Below are 25828 nucleotides of genomic sequence, written 5' to 3' on the forward strand. Positions count from 1 at the left end.
AGGCGAAAGCAGTGATGACAGAAACAATGTCTGCAACGCGCATACTCCCATTGTCGTTGTCATAGTTACGGATCATGCGCGTAGCAGACATTGTTGTCGCCACTGCTTTCGTCTTAAAGAGTATCATAGGTCATAGAGTACGATACGCGCGCCTATAGGATATTTTACATTCATGACAATACATGGCAATTATAATATTCAGCTTTAAACTTTGATTTGACCAACTACTTCAAGAATTTCAATACGACTCGAGATTTTCGATATTAACTCGCAACAAATTTTAGGACAAAGGGATGATATATCCCATAGGCGTGCTCTATCATTATCTAGTAACTTATTTATTTTGATAAACATTTGGCACTAGACTATAATATGTAGGCAATATGCATTACTATCTAAGGCTTGCGCACCAAAAGTGATATGCGATTAAAAGCGATAAAAACAATTGTTGAGGAAGGGTCAATCATAAAGCTATAGGTTTCTTCCGAGTTTTGACCATTTAAGAAAAACAGGACAACTGGTAGAACAAAATTGAAGGGTACGATCAAAAATACGCGGAAATTCGATCATTTATCTACTAGATTTAAGGTTATGAGCCAATAAAGTAGGAAACTATTAAAAAAAACACGATTTTTTGGCAATTTTAGAATTTGTAAGTTAAAAATGATTATTTTAACAATAATGATTCATAGCCCGTAAGAAAATAGATGGAAAAGCTTACATCTAACTATTTGATTTTGAGGTAAGGTAAAAAAGTGCGAAAAGGATAAAAAACGTGGTATTTTCGAATTTTATCTCTATAAAAGAGTTAAATGGGGACTTTTACAAAAGAATGTGATAATGTGGAGGAAAACATATTGAATTATCAACTGAGTTTTAAGGAAATGTGCAAATAAATGAGTAAAAAAGGGGTTTTTTTTTTATTTTTTGATGCTTTCCGCTCACAAATTGAAAATTCTGCCTTGGCCATTTAAAAAAACGAAAAGAAAAATACACAGAAAATTTCAATGATTTTTCCTGAGCTCAATTTTCAATATAAACATTTGAAAAAAATTAGGCTATTTTGTATTCAAAAGATACATCTTCATGAATTTTTTCAGATTTTTTTAAAGCAAAATGCGTCCAGAAAAAAATAACAGTCAAAAAAGCTTCTTTTTTATATTCAAGAGGTTCTATGAGCTCTAGGAAGCGAAAAATTTGTATGAAGTCATGTTTTTATATGCTTTATTGAAATCACAAGTCGCGATGCTGATCGGTGCAGGGGCACTTTTGACCATATTATCCCGCTATAGCCTTTATAAACCAGTGACGTATGCGGTATAATATTGATTATACGTCATTAACCACAATTGTTAGCAATAAATGAATTGTATCGTTTCAAAAGAAAAAATAATATAAATTAACATATAAATTATTTTACAAAATAAATCTTATCTTTAAATTAGAGAAACCAAGATTTTTGTCAAATTTTGCAAAAAAAATAATGAATATTCATATTATTAATTATCTATGTAATTAATATGTATAAATATATGTAATTAATATTGTTAGTATTTTTAATTGAACGTATTATTTCAAAAACAAAATTTGAATGAAATGTCAGATTTAAGTAGTTCAGATTTTCTTTACTAGATGGCGCTAGGAAAGAAGATTTTAAATCTAAAATAACTTAAACCCTTACATTGTTTTAATATAATAAATATAATATAATAAATTATACCTTAAAAATATTATTAAAATTAATTATATTAATATATCATTAATCATCATCATCATGCAACCTCTTCTGTCCACTGCTGGACATAGGTTTCTCTCATTTTTCGCCACTCTTCACGGTAACAAGAAGTACAGAACCGTAAAGAGTGGCGATATATCATTAATACAGAATTATTATTAAAACGTATCGTTTCAAGAACAAAATATGATTGAAATGTCAAATGGTGGTAGTTCAGATTTTTTTCCTAGATGGCGCCGTTATGTGACTGGACTTACAGCGTGAGATGTCACTGTCATTGTAAATTTTATATATGTAAATAGATATTTAAAGGTCATATTGGTTTAAACTAATATAAACCTTTTTTAGGGCTTCTGATCCTGTAGAAGTTTACAATATGTCCTATAGCAATATAGCCAGTATCAGTATTGAAGAAATGGCAATAGTTGGGAAAAAAACTTTTTAGTGAAGTTCCATATTCGCAAATGTTGCGGTATCCCGTCTCGACTATAATACAAAATTTCATAGATTTTACATTGAAGTATTTTTTTTCCATATATTTCCATCACTACTTGTTGACTTGGTATTAAGAATCACTGGGCAGAAACCACGGTGAGTATAAAAAACATAAGCCATAACTTATTCTACATGGCTTTATACTCTTTTTATGGCTTTGTTTTTTGCCATACTTTAACATTTTTACGACTGTAAACTATCTTTAGCACTGATATACCTATAAGGTTCTGAAACTTATAGAGGAAGTCACCAACAAGAGTATACCCACAATAACAGAATAAGAAACCCTGTAAGCACATCATTTGCTATCAAACACAATGCATAAGCAACACACAACACAGGTTCACTAATCAGGAGCACTATAAAGTCTATTCAACGAGAATAGAAATCCAAAATTAATAAAATGTTACCTCAATTCATCTTGTTGGTATGTAAAAGAAATTTTTCCATCTTAAAAATAAATAGTAATATCAGTGGACAACTGAGGAGTATAACAAATTGACATTATTTCTCTTTAGAGTTCGTTCACTGGAAATGTTTTGTTTGCAATATTTTTTTAAAAAAGAACTGAAGTTTTCATTAGATAATTTTGAAAGCGGTATATTACAAGATACTAATGCACGACACAAGTCTTCGTTAAAAGTTCCTTGTTCGGTTTGTTTTTTGGAACTTGACTGAAAGCACTTGCACACTGAAGGTTGATATTTTTCACCGGATGTGGTTTTTACTTTTTAGCTAAATGTTTCGCGGTTCTGACATGCTGATCTATTTGAATTTTTTGTTTAGATGAAATCTAAAAAAGAATATAAATATTCTATAGTTGTACCCATTTTTAAAATCTAAGATTGTAGAAATAAACTAAAAATGAACCGTTTTGAATAACAATTAAAATATTTAAATTAAATCAAATAAAAATCGGTGTAGTAATCTTGAAAATGTCAAGAAATCACTATGCAAGAAGGAAAAACCCCCAAATATTTACAAGAGGCTCTTGATCTTTTCTGTTTACATTTAAAGAAAAAATACTGGGAGCATAAATTAAAAGCACTTCATTAATTAAGTCCATAATATGATATGTTTTTGCTTTTAGCAAAATTAAAGCAAACTATGCTATTGTTAGAAAAAAATGTTAGCGACCTTTCAGTAGACTATTGAATGATTTGAATTTTAAATAGGTATCCTATTTTTTATCGCAAGGAGTTTAAAAAATGCTTGAAAAAAGAAAAAAGACATCGATTTATTGCGAAGTAGACCTGTGTCGGTACTTTTCTTAAACACAATCTCCAATTTTAAAATCTTTGTTTGTATCACCGTGTAAATTTTAAAAATAAAATAAAAAAAAATACGTATGTACTTACGGTTTTGCCACAACATGAGCAATAAACTTTATCCATATCCATAGATAGCTCTTTGTAAGGTTTTATCCAAGTTGAAATATTGCTTATTTTTGGCGCATTTTCAAAGCACAATTATTATTCACAATTAGAAATACACGTTGTTTGCGCATCCAATTTTACAACAAAAGTGAAACCAAGTGAAACTGACCGTCAAAATAAAAATTTTTACCTAGAGACATAAACTGGCAAACACAAACCCTTAATTCCAGAACAAAACGTGAGAAAACTGTAAGCCGCTGTTTTTTATTAGTTACTATACCAAGAATTTGAATACCAAGTAATTATAAAACAAAATTAAATATTGGCATTTTCATGCTATCTGTAAGTTTGAATATAAAAATATATAGTTAACACCAAATTTTGAAATGATATGCACTTTATGCTCACTTTTATAAAAATATGCAAAATTTGACATTTTTGCATTTTTTATGCATTATATGCAAAATATCTAAGTATACTAATCATTTTTTATACTTTCTACAGTGTTGCGGTCTAGTTGTTTATAGTTTTATAAACAATGTCGAATTTTACAGATTCTGCGGAGGAATTTACTCCAAAAAAGTAGTCAAAATTACGTGCATTTAGTAGTACGGCAAAGTGTTATACTATATAATATTTATACATCGACAATGGAATCGCGTCCTACAGCTTTAATATCGAAAATAGGTAAACAGACTGCTTCTACCAGCGGAGTATTGTAGGTGAAGCTTCTGTGTACAGAATTATTAGGAAAAAGAAAAGTACTAGAAAAACCCCAAAAAAAGCATATTGAACAAAATGAACGATTTTGATAAAACTGCTATACAAAGAATTGTACATAAATTTTTTTTCGAAACTAGATACCAACTATAGATAAAGTTCTTATAGCTGTTAATGACGACGAAAGCTTCCCAAATTTTAAAGGCAGTACTTTCCATAAATTTCTAAAATCATTAGATTTTAAACCCGTACGTATGTAAGGATAGAAACAGTGCTTTATTAGAACGAAAAGAGATTATTTTATGAAGGCGAAGTTTTTTAAAATGCATTAAAAAATTTCGGGAGGAAAAACGGAAAATTTATTATTTAGATGAAACGTGGGTAAATGCAGGACATACAAAATCTGATATGTGGGTTGACAAACGGTTAAATCTTTCAGGTAGGAGTTTTTGTCAGGTCAGCAGGTCTCAAAAGTCCATCTGGCAGGTGAAAAAGACTGATTAGTAGACATATTGGGAGTGAAACAGGTTGTGTAGAAGATGCCCTATGGATGTTTGAATCAAAAAAGAGTGGCGACTATCACGGGGAAATGAACTCTGACGGCTTTGAAAAGTCATTTACAAATAATTTATCCCTTGTAGAAGACAACTATGTAATAGTTCTCGACAATGCTCCTTGCCCTTCGCGAAAAAGTGAGAAAGTATCTACTACAGTATGGACAAAGCAAAAAATAAATATCGACTTCGATGAGGACATGCTTAAGGATGAATTTTTATAATTAGTGGCACCACGTGAGGCTAAATATAACAAATATTAGATTGATGAAATGGCAAAAGCTCAAAATAAAACCGTTTTATGTTTGCCACTCTACCATTGTGAGTTCAATCATATTAAGCTGATTTGGACTGATGCTAAAAAGTTTGTTCTGTACAAGGTTTTGCAGAAGTCTTTAACTCTCTTTGTTATTTTATATTTATCCTTCTCTTCGTTATTATCGGTGTCTTTAATTTTGATAATTTCGAACAGTCAGTGCTAGTCTTAGACATTTTAAGCATTTACTGTTTACGGTGACTTTGTTGCCGAGAGGGGGCATTTGGGCCTGTAGGACCCATCGCCGGCTCTTCGGGCTTCTTCCTATCCCCGGAATTGGATCGGGTATTCACCATCTTTGGTTTGTCGCTGGTAGAAAGGTTAAATACCACCGCTGTTATAAATAACAGTTCCAGTGACAAATATCTGTTATAGGTAACGGTTCCAAGGAACAGTTACAAAGTAACACAGCAAAAATGGAAAACAGATAGGTAAAAATGATCTAAGTATTCCTTGACTTACGGAAGGAATAACTTAGTAAACAAGTAAATTAAATGGTATAAAAATATAATGCAAAGAAAAATGTTTCTAAGTGTTTCTTGACTTACGGAAGAAACAACTTAGGACAGAAATATAGATAAATGAAATATGTAAATGTGAGAGTAAAATATGGAAATATTTCTAAGTGTTTCTTGAATTACGGAAGAAACGACTTAGAGTGGAAAAATAAAATACTCAAAATATAAAACGAGAAATGCAAAAATGAAACAGATTATAGAAATATGTCTAAGTGTTTCTTGACTTACGGAAGAAACAACTTAGAACAGAAAATAAACAAGAGAATCAAATATAGTAAAATAAATGCACAAATATTTATAAGTGTTTCTTGACTTATGGAAGAAACGACTTATAATAGAAAATAAGAAAAATCAAATATAGAAAAGATGTGAAAATATTGCTAAGTGTTTCTTGAGTTACGGAAGAAACAGCTTAGCAAAAAATGGAAAAATGAAATAGACAAATATATAAGTATTTTCTTAACTTACGGAAGAAAATATCATAGATAAAATATCAGAAATAATAATGCGATATGAAAATATTTCTAAGGGTTCTTTTGACTTACCGGAAAAGAACGACTTAGACACACAATAAAATAACAAGTCAGATATCAGAGAAATACTTCTAAGAGCTCTTTGACTTACCGAAAAGAACTACTTAGATACAAAGTACAAAATCAAATATATAAAATAGAAAAGGCAAGATAAATATTCCTAAGTGTTCTTAACTTACGGAAGAACAGCTTAGATACAAATACAAGAAAATAAACAATCAAAATAATCAAATAAAATATCAAACAATCAGTACATGAACAAATATAGATCAATGTAATATTCTAACCTGAAAAGGTCTGAATATACAATAATGCTAAAATAAAAACGGTATATAGGAAATCAGAAATAAAACAATAACTTAGTAGGAACAATAATAGCACCGACTAGGTCTACAGTAGAAGAGGCAAGCTCGACTGACCGATGAGAGAAAATCTACCTGCTTTTATGTAAAACAAATCCTTTGTTTTACGTAGCAAAAGTGGAATTTCCCTGCATCGAGTCAATTAGAAATTTGGATTTGGCCAAACTTGGAATTCCCAAGTATTTTGACCAATATCCAAATTCCTTTATGCGTCCGGCACGGCTGTCAGCTCCCGGCTGACACGCCTCCGAAGGACAACTTGATCTATTAAGTTCTCGCTCCATGTTTTGATCAGATTTTAATTCTTTTCTAATTGTTTTATTTAGTTTTACGTATTCTTGAGTAAGGCGTTTGTTTTTTGCTAGTTGTTTTCTTCTTTCCTTCATTAGTTGCATTTTTTGGTTAAAACATTTTATTTATTTTAAAAGCTGATTAAATAATTTTTCTTACTTTTAATTTTAGGTTGGTTGATTTGCAAAGAAAAATTTATATAGCATCTATTGTACTGATTCATTTTATGAATACCAGGTACTGGTTTTTAAATGATAAATTTATAAACATGCAAAAAACTTTAAAAGAAGAAGATTCTGTATTTTTATTTAAACACAACAGTTGGACTGAAGAAGAAATATATGAGTATATCAAATTGGGTAAAATTGGTATAGAAGCATACCTTTTAAGAGCCAAACCTGGTCTAACTGGATCAAAAGCAACAAAACAACTGATGAAGTAAGTTAATGTTTTCATCTATAGAGTAACAACAATTATAAAGAAAGTTATAAAGTACTACGTTTATGGTCTACAGGAAAAAATAATGTTACAGCCTTGTAACATATGACCAAAACATATTTCTCTCTTAATACGGTCCTAATATATTTCTTTACTAATAATAAATAGTACCTACAGTACATTCAACCAACTTACACCGCTAAACGATTAACGGAATTCGCAGAAAACTTTTCGTTGTAGTAAAAGACACGGTAAACTCCACTGGTGTTCTCCATAATGTTTAACACTTTGCTCAATTTTAGGTATAAAATAAATATATGTGTAATTAATTCGTTGTACATAGTTTTGCATATTTTGTAAAAAAATTTTTAATACATAGTATTCTTGCATAATGTTATTTAACGTAAATTTCTTTCACCTGCTAAGGAAAATTTATATTCAAAGTACATATACTAAGTACTAAAATATCACTTTTAATTTTTGTTAAAAAATATTTCGCAGTAAACTAAAACATTAGCTAATTTAAATAGTGATGGTTAGATTGAGCATATGTCTGTTACGGCCCTGATCGACAGGCGAGTAAAACCGACGGTTTTGTAGCTCGTCGGTAAAGCTCGTCAGTGTATCACTGCAATACCGCGGTTTTATGTACCGACGAGCCTGGCTTGTGGCTCGTCAGCTTGTTTTATTTTTTACTTGGCTCATCATTTAAAACCGAGCGTGTATCACTACTGGCGAGCAAAACCGGCAGTTTTCAAAAACCGTTGAAGTGAAAAGATCAGTTTTTAACCATGGATATGCGAACTCTCAGCCACGACTTTTTATTATAAGTTATATATTGTTTACAAGACTGTGTTTGTTTATGAAAATGTACATCTCCAGAATACAAAAACAAAACAACTCGACTTACCGCATATGTTAAACTTTTAAATACCCAACGTCTAGGGCGTCTCCGCTTTTTTTTTGAATTTCGTAGTATGCTATAGCGAAGTAACATAAAACTTCACTTTCAGTTGAACATGACATGTTAGCTGTGGACGGTTGACAATCACTGTTTTGCTCGCTAGTCGATCAGCACCAACGAGCCACGAGTAAAACCGTCGTTCTTAAAACCGCGGTATTATGGCTCGCACGTCGATCACCCACTTAATTCACATACATACATTCTGTCGGGTTCAAAACAATTTTAGAGGTTAGATTCACGTTTGTTCTCTTATAGGTTGTACGTTTAGAAAAATGAATTCTCGCAAACTTAACGCAATAATTTTATTACTCCAAGAAGAGGAGGAAGAAAAGGAGTTTATAACGTCAAATCTAAATAAAAGAAATAAAAATATTTAACGAAATTTTTTCATTTCGTAATACAGACGGTACTTTTTAAATTAACAGTCGAAAGAAGAATGTATTAAAACGTGGAAAAATTTCAAGAATATTTTAGACTTTCCAGAGATTTATTTGGAACTCTTACAATTTATAAGGGATGGTATTATTAAAAAACCCTACAACAAAAGCCATCACCTAATTATTACAATAATAACTACATCAAAATAAAATTAAAATTTCGCTATAGATGTGTACGCTGTGAGCTCAACTGAACGTTTGCGTCCAAATCAAATCGCAATTGATTCCAGGCCACACCGTCGACGTAAACTGCTATCGCTCTGCATAGCGCGCAACCTAAACCTAACCTAACCCTCTTATCTATGGCGCGCAACCATGGTACAATGAATACACAAGGTATGATACACAATGTTCCAAAATCGGTTCGCTTTCGCGCATGACGTAGTCAAGATCGCTTATTCCCGCAACATTTGAATGTAGTTGTATAGGAAAGACTTTTAATTTTAAGTTATTTTATATAATTTGGCTAATTTAATTATAGTAATTATAAAGAGATAATAAAATTATGTTATTATAATATTTATCCTTTATAAAACATAGATATCCTTTATAAGACAAGTTTTATCTATCTTTTATTACACGTAGGTACAGGTTAATTAACTTATACTCCAGAATTCGATATTTCAGATGTTTAAAAAGATACAGAAAAGTGGTAATGGAGGTACACAAAATTTGTACGTATATATACCTACTGAACTAAACACAAAATCAAAATAAATAATGACAAAGTCAACTTTATTTATATCGAATGAGCTAGCTGGCCATCGAATATGAGTGTAGTGAGGGCACACAATATTACACAACATTTAAAATGACATTTTTGTAATATTCACACATAAAATTATCTTGGTATTGTTTATAATAATGATAACATTGTATATTTTAATAATGATAACATGATTTAACAAAGAAAAATATGTTATTTTGGAAGATGCTAAATTGATTTCCTCCAAAACAGTTCTTATTGCAAATTGCATAGCAGGCTGAGGCTAATTTCTTACTTAACAAATCGATATGAAAAAACCATTAAGGTTTCATGACTAATAATTAATAAAAATAAAGATTTAGACTTACGTCGTTGACCTAGAAGTAGTAAGAAGCTGCTCAACATACTTTTTGGACTCTCTGTGTTCGCCTCCTTGTACGCGTTTCTTTTGGTTGGTTAAAAGGGTAGCCGATGTTGATTTAGGCAAATAAAGACTAGGTACTGCCTCAGGATTGAGTTTTAGACCCTTTTTAGAAACGTAATTTAAAAGTTCCTGTTGTAGATTTCTTTGGTAATCTTCAGTTTTAAAATGTGTATAACAAATTCTTGCAGTATTACAATTAAAATTATCCTATCTACAACAAGATATAATCCACAGTTTTCTGATCACGCTATCTTTAGGAAATGTATGAAACCTAAAGATTTTATCTTCATTGTCACTATTGCAACAAGCAATTGCACAGCGTACTTTGAAAAAGGTACAAAACCAGATATACAATGGCAAATAACTACTATATACTATATACTATAAAGTATAAATAAATAGTAACTAAACACCATTTGTATAAAGACACATATATAAGCATATATCAAAATTATTTTTCTATTATAAAATAGATGACTCAGTCAGTATTAAGATACTTTAAAATATATTTATTATCTCATAACTTGCAATTTGCAATAGTCACCATTGATAACCGATATTATTGTTGAACTTTTGTTTTTATACAAGCTTTCTGTCTTGCCGGTGTAAAGTCGTCTGAAGTCGATATTTATTGTGTTTTGCATTTGAACTAATTTGTGTCTTATTTTCATATTATTATATTGTTTGATAAGTAAATTTTGCATATAATAATCGGTAGGTTATAGTAATGTGTATATTTTTTATTTTACTAAATTTCATTATAACTCCTCTAAAAAACCATATTGAATTGTAAAACAGATTTTTCTCTATTGTACTCTATTTTGTTTTTATTTCAGTAAAACTGCTTAGAAGTGAGTGACAGTGAATCAGAATAAGCAAATCTACTACTATTTACCTATTCACAGTATTTCCTCTGCAGAAAATTTTTAAATTTCAAGGGATTTGCATACAAAAAGAGTACTTATATTATTACTATATGTATGAAAACAAAAATAAATATTTTGCCTGAATCTCTAAGAGAAGTAAAGGTTTTACGCTACTGAAAATATATTTTTTATTCAATTATAACCAAAACAAAACATTTAAAAAAAAAATTAGATCACTTTTTAACCATAATTTCAAAATTAATGTGTACGTTAAGCTGTAATAATGGGTTCGAGATGGTTCAGGCGATCTTAACTACGTCACACTCCTGGGCCAGCTGTCAAATGTCATGCGCAATATCATACCTTGTGTATTCATTGTACCATGGCGCGCAACTAAGCAGAACCTAACAAACCGTTATCATGAAGAACCATTCCTTTGATTTTGACGAGCGTGCGCGGCGTTCGACTGATTGTGAATTATGCGTCGCTCACTGTTCTAACAAACTATAGCTTTAGAGTGTACCGTTTTTGAGACGTCTGCGATTACGGGTTGAAGTTAGGGTTTTGGTAAATATATTTAACTTTTTATTTTCAAATAAAAAGTTTTATTTGTGTACGGTTTCCAACCATTCCTAAACTTTTTATCAAACATAAGTAATTACATTGTAACGATTATTTTGCCTACCACATAGAGTAACTTTATAGTATAGATATAAGATCTATATATATATATATATATATATATATATATATATATATATATATATATATATATATATATATATCTATATACTATAGATAAAAAACTTTAAAATGTGATGAAATAAAATGAAATGAAAAAGACAGTCAAGATTTGATTTTACGTACAAAGCGTCTATGTATCTGTTTATATGTATTTCGCCTTAATAAGGCTCATCAGAACAGATATTCATAGGCGTTCTCAACGTGAAAAATAAATCTTTCCTGTCTTTAAGAAGCAACACTAAAATGGCTTTGAAACGTTAATACATCTTTATCAACGTCTGCTTTGCCTTGCAATTTTTAGAAGGCTCAGATTAAGGCAGAAATCTGAATTGTGTTTCGAAACCATTTTACGGATTTATTATCAGATGTCGCTATTGCGTCTGTTTCAAAGCCATTTTAGTGTTGCTTCTTAAAGACAGGAGAGATTTATTTTTCACGTTGAGAACGCCTATGAATAGCTGTTCTGATGAGCCTTATTAAGGCAAAATACGTATAAACAAATACATAGACGCTTTGTACGTGAAATCAAATCTTGACTGTCTTTTATATTTTATTCGGATCTACTCTGTATGTATTATATTACATAATACTACTACTACTAAGGATTTCCACAGTTTTCACTGTCTTCCTTCACTCAACCGTTTTCTCCAATTTTCCCTGTCATTCCAGTCTCCATCTCGCAGGGTTCTTTTCTCCATAGCCTCGTCGATTTCATCTCTGAATGACCTTCGGGGTCTTCCTCTCTTTCTTCTTCCAATCGGGCTCCATTCTGTGATTTTGTTTATCCAGCGTCCTCTGTCCGCTCTTCTGACGTGGCCGTACCAGGATAGTCTCTTCTCCTCTATATAGTCGATTATGTCTGATTGCACTCCCATTCTCCGCTTAATCTCTGCGTTTTCAATTCTGTCTTTTTTTGTAAGTCTACAGCTTCTCCTCAGGAACTCCATTTCTACTGCTCTTTTTCTACCTCTATTTCTCTTGTTTATTGTCCAGTTTTCGGACCCATATGTCAGGATACTTCTTGTCAGGGTGTTATATATTCTCTTTTTTGTCTTTATCGTAATGTTCTTATCCCACAACACTGAGTTTAGTTGTCTTATACAGTTTCTTGTTTGTCTCAGTCTGTTGTTTATATCTTCTTCTGTTGTTCCCTGGTTCGATATTATGGTTCCTAAATACTTGAATTTATCTGTTCCATTTATTTGTCTTCCCTCGTCTATCTCTAGGTTTCTCATATCCTTGTTTTCTGTTGTTAGGTATTCGGTTTTCTCTAAGTTTATTTCCATTCCGTTGTTTTTATATTCTTCTTCTAGTTTTCTGAGCATAAAGCTGAGATCTTCTTCATCTTGTGCGATGACTACTTGATCGTCGGCAAAACTTAAGGTGTATAGGTATTCGTCTCTTACTGGTATGCCCATTCCTTCGCACTTTCTCCTCCATGGTTTGAGTGTCTTTTCCAAGAATATTTTAAACAGAGTAGGGGACGTAGCACAGCCTTGTAGAAGTCCTTTTGTCGTCTTAAATGGATTGTAGGCTTTATTTCCACATTTAATAGCTACTTTGTTTTCTTTGTATAGTGCTTTAACTGCTTTTATTAGTGTTTGTCGGATTCCGAGATCATTCATTGCTTCCCATAATTTGACGAATAATAAATACGAAAGAATATAAAAATGCTATAACATTACAATCGGCATTCCTAATGATCGTTAGGCTAATTTGCTTAATGTGTTTAGGATCTTTGTAAGCAGTTATATTATATTTTACCTCTCAAGCACAACAGTTAGAAAGTTTCTGTCATATTGATCTAAACTCAGTATATTGTAATTCAAACATGTAGTGTCAAGTGAGAGTTTTTCACTTGAAAAAAGTTCTTTTCAGAGTAATGATGATTTATTAATTTAAATAATCAGTAGGTACACTATTATAATGTTATTTACAAAATAATTGTACAGCAGGTGAACCATTATATTTATACATTCATTATTGGCCAAATAAACAATAATATTTAAAACTCCATTTGAATTTTGGCTCCTCATTTTATACAAATTAAGTCTAACTAATAATACAGGCAAAGATATTTTAAAAAAGTAAATAATTTAAAAGATTATGGAGACTCCAGTGCAATTTACCGTGCCTTTTACTACAACAAAAGGTTTTCTGCGAATTCCATTAATCGTTTAGAGGTGTCATTTGGTTGAATGTACTGTACCTGTTCTATGGTTTCTTGCAATATATGCCGCCGCTGTTTGCAGTCATCATCATCATCATCAGCCTCTCTCAATCCACTGCTGGACATAGGGCTCCCCTGTTTCTCTCCAAAGTGTTCTATCTTGTGCTTGCTGTATCCAGTTTTTTGTTGTCTTCGCAAGTCGTCTTGCCATCGTGTTGGTGGTCTTCCGCTGCTACGTTTATCGGCTCTTGGTCCTCATTCAATGAGTTTTCAAGTCCATCTTCCGTCCTTCATTCTGGCAACGTGTCCAGCCCATTTCCATTTTAAGTTACAGCTTCTTTCAATGACGTCTATGACTTTGGTCTTAGCTCGTAGATCTTCGTTTCTAATCCTGTCTGGCAGAGTGGCCCCTATCATTGATCGCTCCATTCTTCTCTGCGCTACTCTTAGTTTTTGTGCGTTTTTCTTTGTGAGCGATAATGTTTCTGCACCATAGGTCATCACCGGTAGCACGCATTGGTCGAAAACTTTTTTCTTCATATTAGTTGGGATGTCACTCTTAAAAACGTTCCTAAGAGCTCCGTATGCTCCTCATTCTTGTATAATTCTTCTGGATACTTCGGTTGTTTGATTGTCCTTACTTATCTTAATTTCGTGACCCAGATATATATATTTGTCTACCAGTTCTATTTCTTCATTTTGTATTTCAAGGTGTTTACGTGGTACTAAGTTCGTCATATATTTTGTTTTTGTTATATTTATTTTTAAACCTATTTTATGACAGGCTATACTAAGTTCTTCCAACATTTTCTTTATTTGTCCCAAATCGTCTGCAATCAGGACTATATCGTCTGCGTAGCTTAGGTGGTGTAGCATCTCTCCGTCCACATTTATTCCTTTGTCACCCCATTTGAGGGTTTTGATCGCTATTTCTAGAGCCGATATGAAAAGTTTAGGTGACAACTTATCACCTTGTCGGATACTTCTTTGGATTTTTATTTGGATGCTCTTAGAGTGTAGTTGTATCGAGCTTGTCACATTTTTATATATATTACATATTAGCCTCGAATATCGGCTATGAATGCGGCTCTCGTTTAGTGTTTCTATAACACTGTCGAGTTCTACTGAGTCGAATGCTTTGTGGAAATCTACGAATGTTTAAACTAAGAGCTTGTTATATTCTATAGATTTTTCGATGAGTTATTTTATTGTTTGGAGGTGATCGTTGGTTCCAAAGTTTGCTCTGAATCCAGCTTGTTCTCTACTTTGATATAGGTCTAATTTCTTGTCTAATCTTGTGGTGATTACTCTCGTGAAAAGTTTATAAAGATGATTTAACAGACTGATTGGTCGGTAATTTTCCAGATCAGTTTTTTCCCGTTTTTTGTGCAGAAGAATTGTTTTGGCTCTATTCCATTCAGATGGTATGGATTTCTTTGTCAAACATAGATTAAAGAGATCTTTTATTTTCCTCATTATAGGTTCTACTATTATACTTCTACTGTTTGCAGTAAATGTAATAAATCCATAGGGTGTTTTAGTCTTGAATGTTTATGCATTTGGAAATCAAAGTATCGTTTTTACGAATTCGTCAGAATACTAGTATTTTTATATATTATAATTATCACTACGTGGCCTTACCAGTTTACAACATTCGAGAATATTTTTTATTTTAATATAATTTTTAATCATATTTTTTGTATATAATTAAATTTATTAATTACTTTTTTGTAGGTATTGGCTGGTAGAAATAGTATTTAAAACGATAGTCCTTCTTTTACTTTTGTGGATTTTTATATATAAATTTAATTTTTTAAATTTAGCTACTACTAAAGTTATTTGTTATATGAAAAATTTCGGTAGTGAAGAAATATAAAATGTAATATACAAAATAAAATATGTTTGTGAATATTATCACCTGTTTTACTATGCCTGTAACCTTAGTGTATTTGATAAATTATGAACAGAGAACAAATAAAGGAACTGCAGTATTCGTCAAAATAAATGAAACAAAAAATACACATTGTACGGATTTATTAATAATTCATTGATATATTTAAAATGAATCGATACAAATAAACTTTATAAAGATTTTGTTGAATATTAAACATATTAACAAACAGTAATCGATTCCAAGCGATTCAAATCAAATCGATTGGAATCGAATGGAAAAGATTGGAATTCAATCGTATCGATTAAAATGGAGTAGATTGGAGTCGAATCAAATCTAATCAAATGGAATCGAATCGATTGGAATTAGATCGAATCGCTTGAAATCGAATCGATTGGAATGGAATCGTGTCAAATCGAATCAAATACAATTTACTATCTTTATTGGAATTAAGCCAATTTGACTTTAAAAGCTTCGATCGTTTCGATTTCCACTTGGAAAATAGTTCTTAAAATACATTATTAATTTTTTTTATTAATGTTTTAAATTTAAGAACTCATTTCCGAAGGCAATTCAAAACTTTAAAAAATAAATTTATTTGAAAGTAAAATTGTGGCTTATTATCAACAAAAATAGTAAGCTGCTATTTAAATCAATGCGGCCAAATTTGATTTGATTGTCTTTTGAAGCACAATTAAAACAATAACTTTGACAATATATATATATATATATATATATATATATATATATATATATATATATATATATATATATAACCAAAAAGATGATAACGGGTACTAGTAATATTCAGTGAAAAGGAGTTAATGCTGGGAGATATCCTTTTATACCTGAGGAAGCAAAATAAAACTCGGGTGCTTCGTTAGATGTGCTTTTTAATTAATAGTCTAAGCTTTCGTCAATGATTATTGACATCATCAGAGTAAACTACAAACAAACAAGAGAACAAACAATGAACAGGTAGAAACTAAGTATAAAAATAATAAAACACTTACCCAAATTATAGCAAAAAATTCAGTGACTTGGTTGGAAAACAAAGAAAGTGTTATCTGTGTATATACTTAACATATTTTTAGATACATAATGAGAAGTATCCATAGTTCACAATGTATTTTTATTAAATTAAGATCGATCTGTTTACATAAAACCTAACCACAAATAAATTGAAATCTTACACATTGTTTAAAACAATCTAAAAGTAATTAACAATTCACGGTGGTGTCACTAAACTTGTTTAAAGTAACGGGATAATTTGAAATGCAAAAATGACAAATATTATTTAAAATATTAAAAACAAATACTTAGTAACATTAGAATTACAGAATGACAAAAACACAATACAAGTAAATAAAATAATTAAAATTGGTAAATTAAAATAGTTAAAAAATCTAACTTATATCACTCATATATGTATCTGGGCGACAATTTTTTAATTCCTGAAATATTTTGTTTAAACAGGAAGGTGTAGATGGAACTTAAATTATCTACATCCTTCTTGTGATTGATGGCATTTTTCGCATTATAAATGTAACACATCTTCATTTTCGATGGCCGTTCCACATGACAAGGTACAATATACATTTAATATTATTAACTCATTCAATACACACTTAAAATTCACAGTGGAGGAGGAGTCTATCTCCTCGGTCCCTTTCTTTAGATACTTTAGTTGTTAGAACTAACAGTAATTTGATTTGCCTTGATTGGTATCGAAAAAACACTAATTCCGGGAGATTTATTCCATACAATTCCTATCATCCCGAAAAACAGAAAATTAATGTTGTTCTAGCAATGAAAAATAGAATTACTAAGATTTGCCATTCGAAATTTATTAACAAAAACATTAAAATTTTATATGATATATTGTTCTTTAACCAATATCCAAAAAAACTGCTTAACAAATTGTTATTCTCGAATCCTATTGTAAACAATGATGCAAATCACAATTTTACTCTAGTTGATACTCCTGCGAGATATGGTAAACTACCTTTTATACAAAATCTATCTAGATCACTCATTAGTTTATTTGGTGAATTCAATTTAAAAATACATATCTACTTATAACCAAAAAACGCTTAACTTGTTTTACACGAAATTAAAAGATCCTACTCCTACCTTACAACGTTCTAACGTAATATATGGCATCCCACGTGAATGTGGCTTAGTTTATATTGGTCAGACTGGCCACAGATTAAGCAAAAGATTGGCCCTTCATAAAATTGATTGCAAACTCAAACCACAATCTACAAGTATTAGTATTTAAGTTAATAGCAAAGACCACAGAGTCCTCTATAATGACACATTCATCTTAGATGCATCTAATAGAGATTTTCAACGAAAAATCCTTGAGATGTGTTAATTTATAATGCGAAAAATGCCATCAATCACAAGAAGGATGTGGATAATTTAAGTTCCATCTAGAACTTCCTGCTTAAACAAAATATTTCAAGAATAAAAAAATTGTCGCCCAGATTATATGAGTGATATAGGTTAGATTTTTTAACTATTTTAATTATTTTCTTTACTTTTATTGTGTTTTAGTCATTCTCTAGTTCTAATGTTACTAAGTATTTGTTGTTAACATTTTAGATAATATTTGTCATTTTTACATTTCAAATTATCCCGCTACTTCAAACAAGTTTAGTGACACCGCCGTAAATTGTTAATTACTTTTAGATTGTTTTAAACAACGTGTAAGATTTCAATTTATTTGTGGTTAGGTTTTATGTCAACAGATCGATCTTAATTTAATAAAAATACATTGTGAACTATGGATACTTCGCATTATCTTCTCATATCTACTTCTCATTATCATGTATCTAAAAATATGTTAAGTATATGCACAAATAACACTTTCTTTGTTCTCCACCCAAGTCACGAGTTTTTTGCTATAATTTGGTGCTATAATTAAGTGTTTTATTATTTTTATACTTACATAGTTTCCACCTGTTCATTGTTTGTTTGTAGTTTACTCTGGTGATGTCAATGATCATTGACGAAAGCTTAGACTATTATTTAAAAAGCACATCTGACGAAGCACCCGAGTTTTATTTTGCTTCCTCAGGTATAAAAGTATATCTCCCAGCATTATCTCCTTTTCACTCTATATATATATATATATATATATATATATATATATATATATATATATATATATATATATAAAGTCAAAGACAGCAACGGGTTACTGGTAAACACAGGCGGTTGAAGGTAACCGGGAACGAGCCAATACTAGGAAGCAATAAAAAACGGGTGCTTCTAAGTGAGTGTCTTTTATTAAAAGTCAAGCTTTCGCCACATAATTTTGGGCTTCATCAGAATCAGATGTTATTTTAATCTTACCTTAATGTCGACACTATCTCTTAGTGTATAATAAAATAGACATGGACATACATATATTTTAAAAACAAACCAAACGCATCTCCCAACTAGAGGAAAAGTGGCAAACAAGGCCTTTATTCAATATTTAAAGTTATTTTATTATAACCGGCTTTTATTATAAATATTATTTTATTAATGCCGGCCACAGGAAAGTACTTTTTGAACAGTAATAGAAGCTATTTAAGATGTTCAATAATACATCTGTAGTTTTTTCGTTAAGTTCATTTTATTTTTTGATAAAGAGCTAAAACATGCAATTTGAAGTCACAAAATGTCAGTAGTATTTTAAGAGGTAAATTTGACAAGCTAATGTAGTGTACATGTGCACATATACCTTACTCCTATTTCATTTTTTAACATCTCTCACCTCAAGAAACTTCCTCGTTAATTGTCAGACAGTTACAACATTAACCGAAGATCACCCATTATCAGCAATACAGGATAGTTTGAACTATGTATCACGAATCAATATCTAAAAATTCTTGTACCGGCATATAAGTAGTATTTTGTTTGTTTCTAATTTATTACAATTCAATAGATTATCTCTTACCAATTGGTGGGTTTTTAGTTTGTCTGCTAAATCAATTTTATGCATATTAATAAACACAGACTATAACCTTTTTTGATCTTTATCTTTATAAGACAGCACCCTAATATGGGCTTTTTATAATTTTAGCATTTAATTTACTTTGTACCGTTTGACCTGAAGATGCTTTGCAAAGTGTAGAAAGCGAAAACGGTCGTTTTGGTAGTAAAATTAAATTGATTGTGAGTAAGTCTAATTTTATTTCTTTTACTTATTTGAAATGGACTCACACAAGCAACACATTCATGATTTAAACTTTTTTGTTTGTAGTGGGTGGGGCCTAGGAGGTTGATGGGGGTTTTCTTCCATGTCATTTTAGTTCGCCCTTACTATCCTAAAAACGGTTTCAAGCAGTTTTGGATATCAGCTTTTATTCGTGAGATATAGGTCATTGTAAGTTTTAAAATTGGCACACTGTATTTGTTATTTGGCAATTAATTATCTAAACAAATTATTTAAAAAAAAAACGTTGTCTACCTATTTTTATATTATAAAATAAATGTCTCAAATAAATTCAAATTTCAATACAAATACTTGTTGCTGGAACTCTTCTTTTGTCTTTCAATCTCCACATCCCCCCCCAGACAAGTTACGTTACACCCTTTTTGTAAAGAAGTTGAAAATGGCGGAGGTATTGAGCAAAAACGGTTCTCCTTTAAAAACATGATGGCGGAACGATGGAATTTAGTCACGATTTGAAACTAATTGACCTACTACTATTGACCCCCCTCTAAAGGTAAGAATATTAAAATGTGGGGCAGCTCACCATGCAAGGTCAAATGATATCCCGACTGGACTATTAAAATAATATTGAATCAGATATGTGTGTAGGAAGAACATAATAATGAAAAGTGCATTTTAAAGGGAGTTAATATGCACATTAATAATTAGAAAAATAACAATAGGTTTATGCTAAGTGATTTTTAAAATCAATACAATAGTGCATTTTTTTAATTATTCATAAATAGATAACATTATTCATTTTTGTACGTCCAATGCGTTACGTGCATTTGTGCCATTATAAAATCTACTTCCTCTAGAGAATACGAAACTAAAAATTAGCAAAATTATTATCATAGACTGGTAAGTAACTTGTGTATTTCTATTTTGCTAATTTTTAAAATGTTTTTCTTCGCGCAAATCCTCATACCTTCCAGCCCCGAAATGTTTATTTTAAGAGTGAGTTGAATATTTTTGGCATATTTTTATTTTTTATTCGGTGGTATAACTCCTAAAGAGTGTCCAGTTAAAATGTCAGAGTGATCAGATTAAAATTGATGGAGTTATAGCAAAGTCATACTGAACAAAATAAATAACACCATGGTTCAAAAAGAAATAAAATAGAATTTTTCGCCATATTTAAGTTTATGTTCTTTTCAAGTGATTTCAAATTGAAGAAATCGGTAAAGTTCATTTCATTTATCACAAACAATTTGCCAGTCTTTTTGGGTTCACGAATTAGGGAAATGTATTGATTGGGAGCGTAAATACATTTAGTATTTTTGACTCTAGTTACAGATTTTTCTATTACTGAGTGAGCTGTATCACCTTCGTTCTGCGTGTGACCTCGAATCAAGAAGTTGTGTTGAATGGAGTTCTTATTTAAGCGACTCACTGCATAGTGGTACATTGCAAAAACAAACCTATTTTCTTGCTGACAATAGCAATTGTCAGAGTAAACCTGATTTTTCAAATGCAATTTGCTCTAAGTATTTACACACACACGACCCCATTTCGATGGCTCCTCTATTGCCCAATCCTTAATACTAACAATAACAGGTTGTGTCTTGCTTGTTTGCATTAGATATCGTTAAATTATAAAAATTCAGTCTTGATTTGTAGTAAAAAGAGCTTGATTTGCCAACAGGACATGGTAATACCGCTTGTAAGTCATAGCTGAAAACAATTCTATTGTTGTCAGGTTCATGACATCTTTTCATATCCCTATCTTTCTCATGACTACTTAAGCTTTTTTCTTTCTGGTGCCATTAGATATTGTCATTTAATAGTTTTTTTTTCATGAGCATTTTCGTATGCTTCACACTCATCGCACCGGTCTTTTTTGTGTTTGAAAAAACCAATGTTAAAATCTTGGTTGAAAATCCGTGAGTCCTATCTGAGACTGAAACTTTCTGGAAACTCCGTTCTGCACTCTAAATTTACACTCGACTCTTAAGAGGGTCGCTTTCACCAATTTTACTAAGTGTACTGGTATGCTGAATTCTATCATGGCCATGTACAGTGCGTTTCTTTCAACACTATCATGGGCACATCTAAAATCAACAAAAAGGTGATGAGTATCAATGCCATACTCATATGTTTTTTCCAGAGCTTGCCTTAGAAGGAATATTTAATCGGTCGTTGATCTTTCTTTACGAAACCCACACTGATATTTACCTATTATGTCTTCACAATATCCCGATAGTCGGTCGTAAAGAATATATGCCAATATTTTGTATGTTACGTTTAGGAGGGTTATTCCTCTGTAGTTGTCACATATTGTTTAATCTCCTTTCTTGTGGATAGGTACAATTATATCTACATTCCAGTCTTCTGGTAACTTTATTTGCTTCCAGATCAGTTCTTCCAGTCTATATATACAGTATGTCAGGTTTTTTTCCATGCTTTAAAAGTTCTGAAGAAATGCCATCTGCCCCAGGAGCTTTGTTTTCTTTCAATTTTTGTATAGCTTGGATGACTTCTACCTCTGTTGGGATGTTATCTTTCTCTCTTTCGTCGTCAATGTCCTCGAGTTGGATTTCTAATTCGTGGAGCCCTGTCTCACCTCTTATATTTAACCTGTCCTCGAAGTTTTCTGCCAGCCTTTCTAGTATCTGGTCCTGATCACCAATGATCTCCCCTGTTTTATTCCTAACGATTAATAATCTTGGTTTAAATTCTTTCCTGTTCTGTTTAATGCTCTTGTAGAACTTTCTCGTTTCTGCTTATGCCTTATAGCTCTCTAGTTCTTTTAGTTGGCTGTCTATATGCTCTTTCTTCTTTTTTTTAAGTATTCGTTTTTCTTCTCGTCTCAGCTGTCTATACTCTTCCTCTGTTTGTCTCGTTCTTCGCCCTTGGAGTCTTTTATATGCCTGATTTTTTCTTTGCGTTGCTTGTGCGCATTCCTCATCGTACCAGTCTGCCCTTAATTTTTTACGTTTTTGCTTTCCGATAACTTCAGTTGCCACTTCTTCCAATATGGCTCTACACTGCCTCCAATAGTTGTTAATATCTTCAACTATATCATCCGTGGAACCTTCCAGCTTGCTTTCGAGACTTTCCTCGAATCTCTTAGCTATCTCATGGTTCTTCAACACTTCTACTTTAAACCTTTCCTCTTTAACTCCTTTTTCTTTCTTTGTATTGGAGATTCTAGCTCTTAGTTTAGCTTGTAGTAGGTAATGATCCGTGTCTATGTTCGCCCCGCATCTTACACGTACGTCTATCACGTCGCTGAAGTGTCTTGCGTCAACCACCACATAGTCGATTTGGTTTACTGTATTCCCATCTGGACTTCTCAATGTTCCCTTATGTATATCTTTGTGCCTGAAGCATGTGCTGGCAATCACCATGTTCATTGAGAGGCTAAGTGTATTAGTCGAGTTTCGTTATTGTTTGACTCTTCATGTAGACTGTAAATTCCAATGGTTGGCATGTATGTCCTCTCCTTACCTATCTTTGCATTAAAATCTCCTATTAAGACCTTTACGTCATTTCTAGGACAATGTTGTATGATATTTTCCAGTTGTTCATAAAATTGTTCTTTTTCTTCATCCGGCTTCTCCTCAGTTGGTACATGGGCATTTATTATTGAACATTATATTATTTAATATTTTATTTGATTGTAAATCGAATATTTGGCAACATACGTACATAAACGTTGTTGACAATAACTTGTTTAGACGTTTAGGTTAAGAAGTAGTGTCAGTTATTGCTTAAATTTTTCTATAAAATAACCTGTAACAAACCAAACCCCTGACGCTACGCCTATGGACGGCGAAGCACTCAGAAGATTTAATCTTCAAAGAAAAAAGTTAAAAAAAGTACTTGTAGGAGATGTAATTGTTTCGAATTATAAATTAAAAATTGCGCAGATAACGAAAAATTAAACTAGGGAAAGGAAGAAAAAAATGTGTACTTAGAAGAAGCTGAAAATGCACAATTCAGAAGAAAGCTAGACATGAAGATGAGCAACGATCATCAAGAAGTGGAAACCTTTTGTTTTGATTTAGAAAAAACTCTTTTCCTTCCGAGAATTCCGACAAATATCGTATAATATAAGCGTCAATTATGTATTTACAACCTTGGTATTCATAGCGGCAAGGATAACAAAGGCCATTGTTATATTTGGATAGAAGGTGAAGCTGGTCGAGAGGAGCCCAGGAAGTAGGCAGTTGTCTTAAGAAACACATTGAAGAAAATGTTACTTCTGGAAAACATATAATTTTGTGGTCAGACTCTTGTGGCGGCCAAAACCGCAACATCAAAATAGTTTTGATTCTGAAACCGATTTTGGAAACACATCTTACCATTGAAAAAATTACATTACGCTATCAAAATTTCAACAACGTTTATATACCGTTGATGATTACCTAAACGTGATGAAGAAATCCCGTAAAAAGAACCCACTAGTAGTTCACAGAATGAAAAAAGAAGAATCCGTTGGGACAAAAAAGTTGGAAACTGTGATTACAAACCGTAAATCAGACGTAGAAAACAGTGAGGTAAGCTGGCTTAAAACAAGAGAAATTGAAATAAGAAAGCATAAACCACTGAGTATTTTTATGAAAACTGATTTCAACACTAGTGAAGTTGAAGTAGATTTTCACAAGAAACTTCAAAAAGGACGGCCCGTTGCAATGCAATCCGTAAGTAACCACTTGATTCCTCTTTGGCCCACAGGCAAGCCACTTTCTGTGTCTAAGCTTAACGAATTAAGATCTTTAATGCACCTAATACCAAATGATGCAAAACCTCTGTATCGCGTCCTTTTCAGTAACAATACAGTGGAAGATGATATTGACGGATTTGATGGAGATTTTGACTTTGACATACGAGATGAATAATGTTTATTTACTATTTTCATAATATTCAGAAAATTGTACCTACTGTTAGCACTGGGTTCAAGTTTTTTTTTATATTTTTGATTAATTTCTCAAGTAATATAAAATATTCAAAACAACGACTTTTATTGTCATACCCAAAAAGAAAAAATAGCTTGTGGCCTACTAACCATTCACTAAAAGAGATAGGTATTTTAGTTACGCATCACTAGACCAAACGACCTTCATGTCGCTTGCTCTATTGATGTATAACATAATTACACAATGTGGCGAAAATCGTAAGTCGACCAAAAGCCTTTTTATTATTATTTTTTTTTTTTTTTCGTTTTTCTTTAACATTAGCAAGTTACTATTTCCCACTTAAAGAAAACATAAAAAACTGTCTTCAAAAACAAAAAATTACGACTATTGTAACATATACTGAATTTTAATAAAGTGAAAACTTTGAAGTCAAATATCTCAAAATCAATTTTTGGCGCTTGGTCTAGGGATGCATAACGCCGTCCAACTATGCTTTTAAATGAGTTTCAAAAGTGAGCGCCATCTATGGTATGAACTGGCAGGCCTGTCGTTAACGAAACGTCCATCTACCTACATAATATATTGTAGATTACTGTTGCATCAATTTCAGCAATACTTAAAACAATGACTTAACGGATGCCATTAATCGTACGAAGTACGTGTATATTGTAGATTTCTGTTACATCCCGCAAAGCAAATTAATAACAACGAATATAGAGTGACGCATATGCGTCTATATTTATTGTTATTTATTTGAGCAAAGAAAATACTGATACCTACTAAACTGCTATTAACTTTGATAAAATTGATTTAGAATTATGTGATAAAAATTTGAGGCGTAATTTTCAACTTCAAGATCCAGAGTTTGATGAAGTAATAGAAGTTCCTTCTATTCCACAGCGCAAGAAAGCACGCATAGGCGAACAGTTATCAGAAAATTGAAAAAATATATATTCTTTCTATATACAATGAACATAAAATGATGTTGTGAAGTTCATTTTTAACAAGGTATAATAAAAAAAATTATTAAAAAATTTAGTTAATTTAAACAATGATCGTTTAAATAATTATACACCTTTAAATGAGAACATTTGTATTTAAAGCGTTAAAAGGTACTTATTTGGTTTTTCTAAATAAATTTCTAGATAAAATTTTTAGTTTTATTTCATTATAAATAAATTAATTTAGTTATAACAAAACTAAATCATCTTTGGGAGTT

At 31.4% G+C, this 25828-nt stretch overlaps 2 protein-coding genes across 3 annotated transcripts in view; both read left to right on the top strand.

Annotated features, from left to right (window-relative positions):
* Window positions 1–15557, top strand: part of LOC140448607 (putative fatty acyl-CoA reductase CG5065) — a 58899-nt gene extending 43342 nt beyond the window's left edge. Inside the window, exons 7-9 of the mRNA XM_072541699.1 lie at window positions 2084–2326; window positions 7072–7338; window positions 15384–15557. Coding sequence (XP_072397800.1) covers window positions 2084–2180 — 97 coding nt within the window. The 3' untranslated portion in view covers window positions 2181–2326; window positions 7072–7338; window positions 15384–15557. The remainder of the gene's footprint in view (window positions 1–2083; window positions 2327–7071; window positions 7339–15383) is intronic.
* A 4930-nt stretch (window positions 15558–20487) lies between these two features.
* The window catches only part of LOC140448608 (putative fatty acyl-CoA reductase CG5065), a 50655-nt gene continuing 45314 nt past the window's right edge, over window positions 20488–25828 (top strand). The window contains exon 1 of one of the 2 annotated variants that reach the window (XM_072541701.1): window positions 20488–20608. Coding sequence is in view for 1 of the 2 variants with exons in the window: in XM_072541700.1 (XP_072397801.1) it covers window positions 20648–20704 (57 nt within the window). In the remaining variant the exon portion in view is untranslated. Of the gene's footprint in view, window positions 20705–25828 lie in introns of both variants that reach the window. The other variant, XM_072541700.1, reaches the window with a different exon arrangement.

This window comes from Diabrotica undecimpunctata, chromosome 8 (assembly GCF_040954645.1).
Source record: "Diabrotica undecimpunctata isolate CICGRU chromosome 8, icDiaUnde3, whole genome shotgun sequence".
Classification (NCBI taxonomy): domain Eukaryota; kingdom Metazoa; phylum Arthropoda; class Insecta; order Coleoptera; family Chrysomelidae; genus Diabrotica; species Diabrotica undecimpunctata.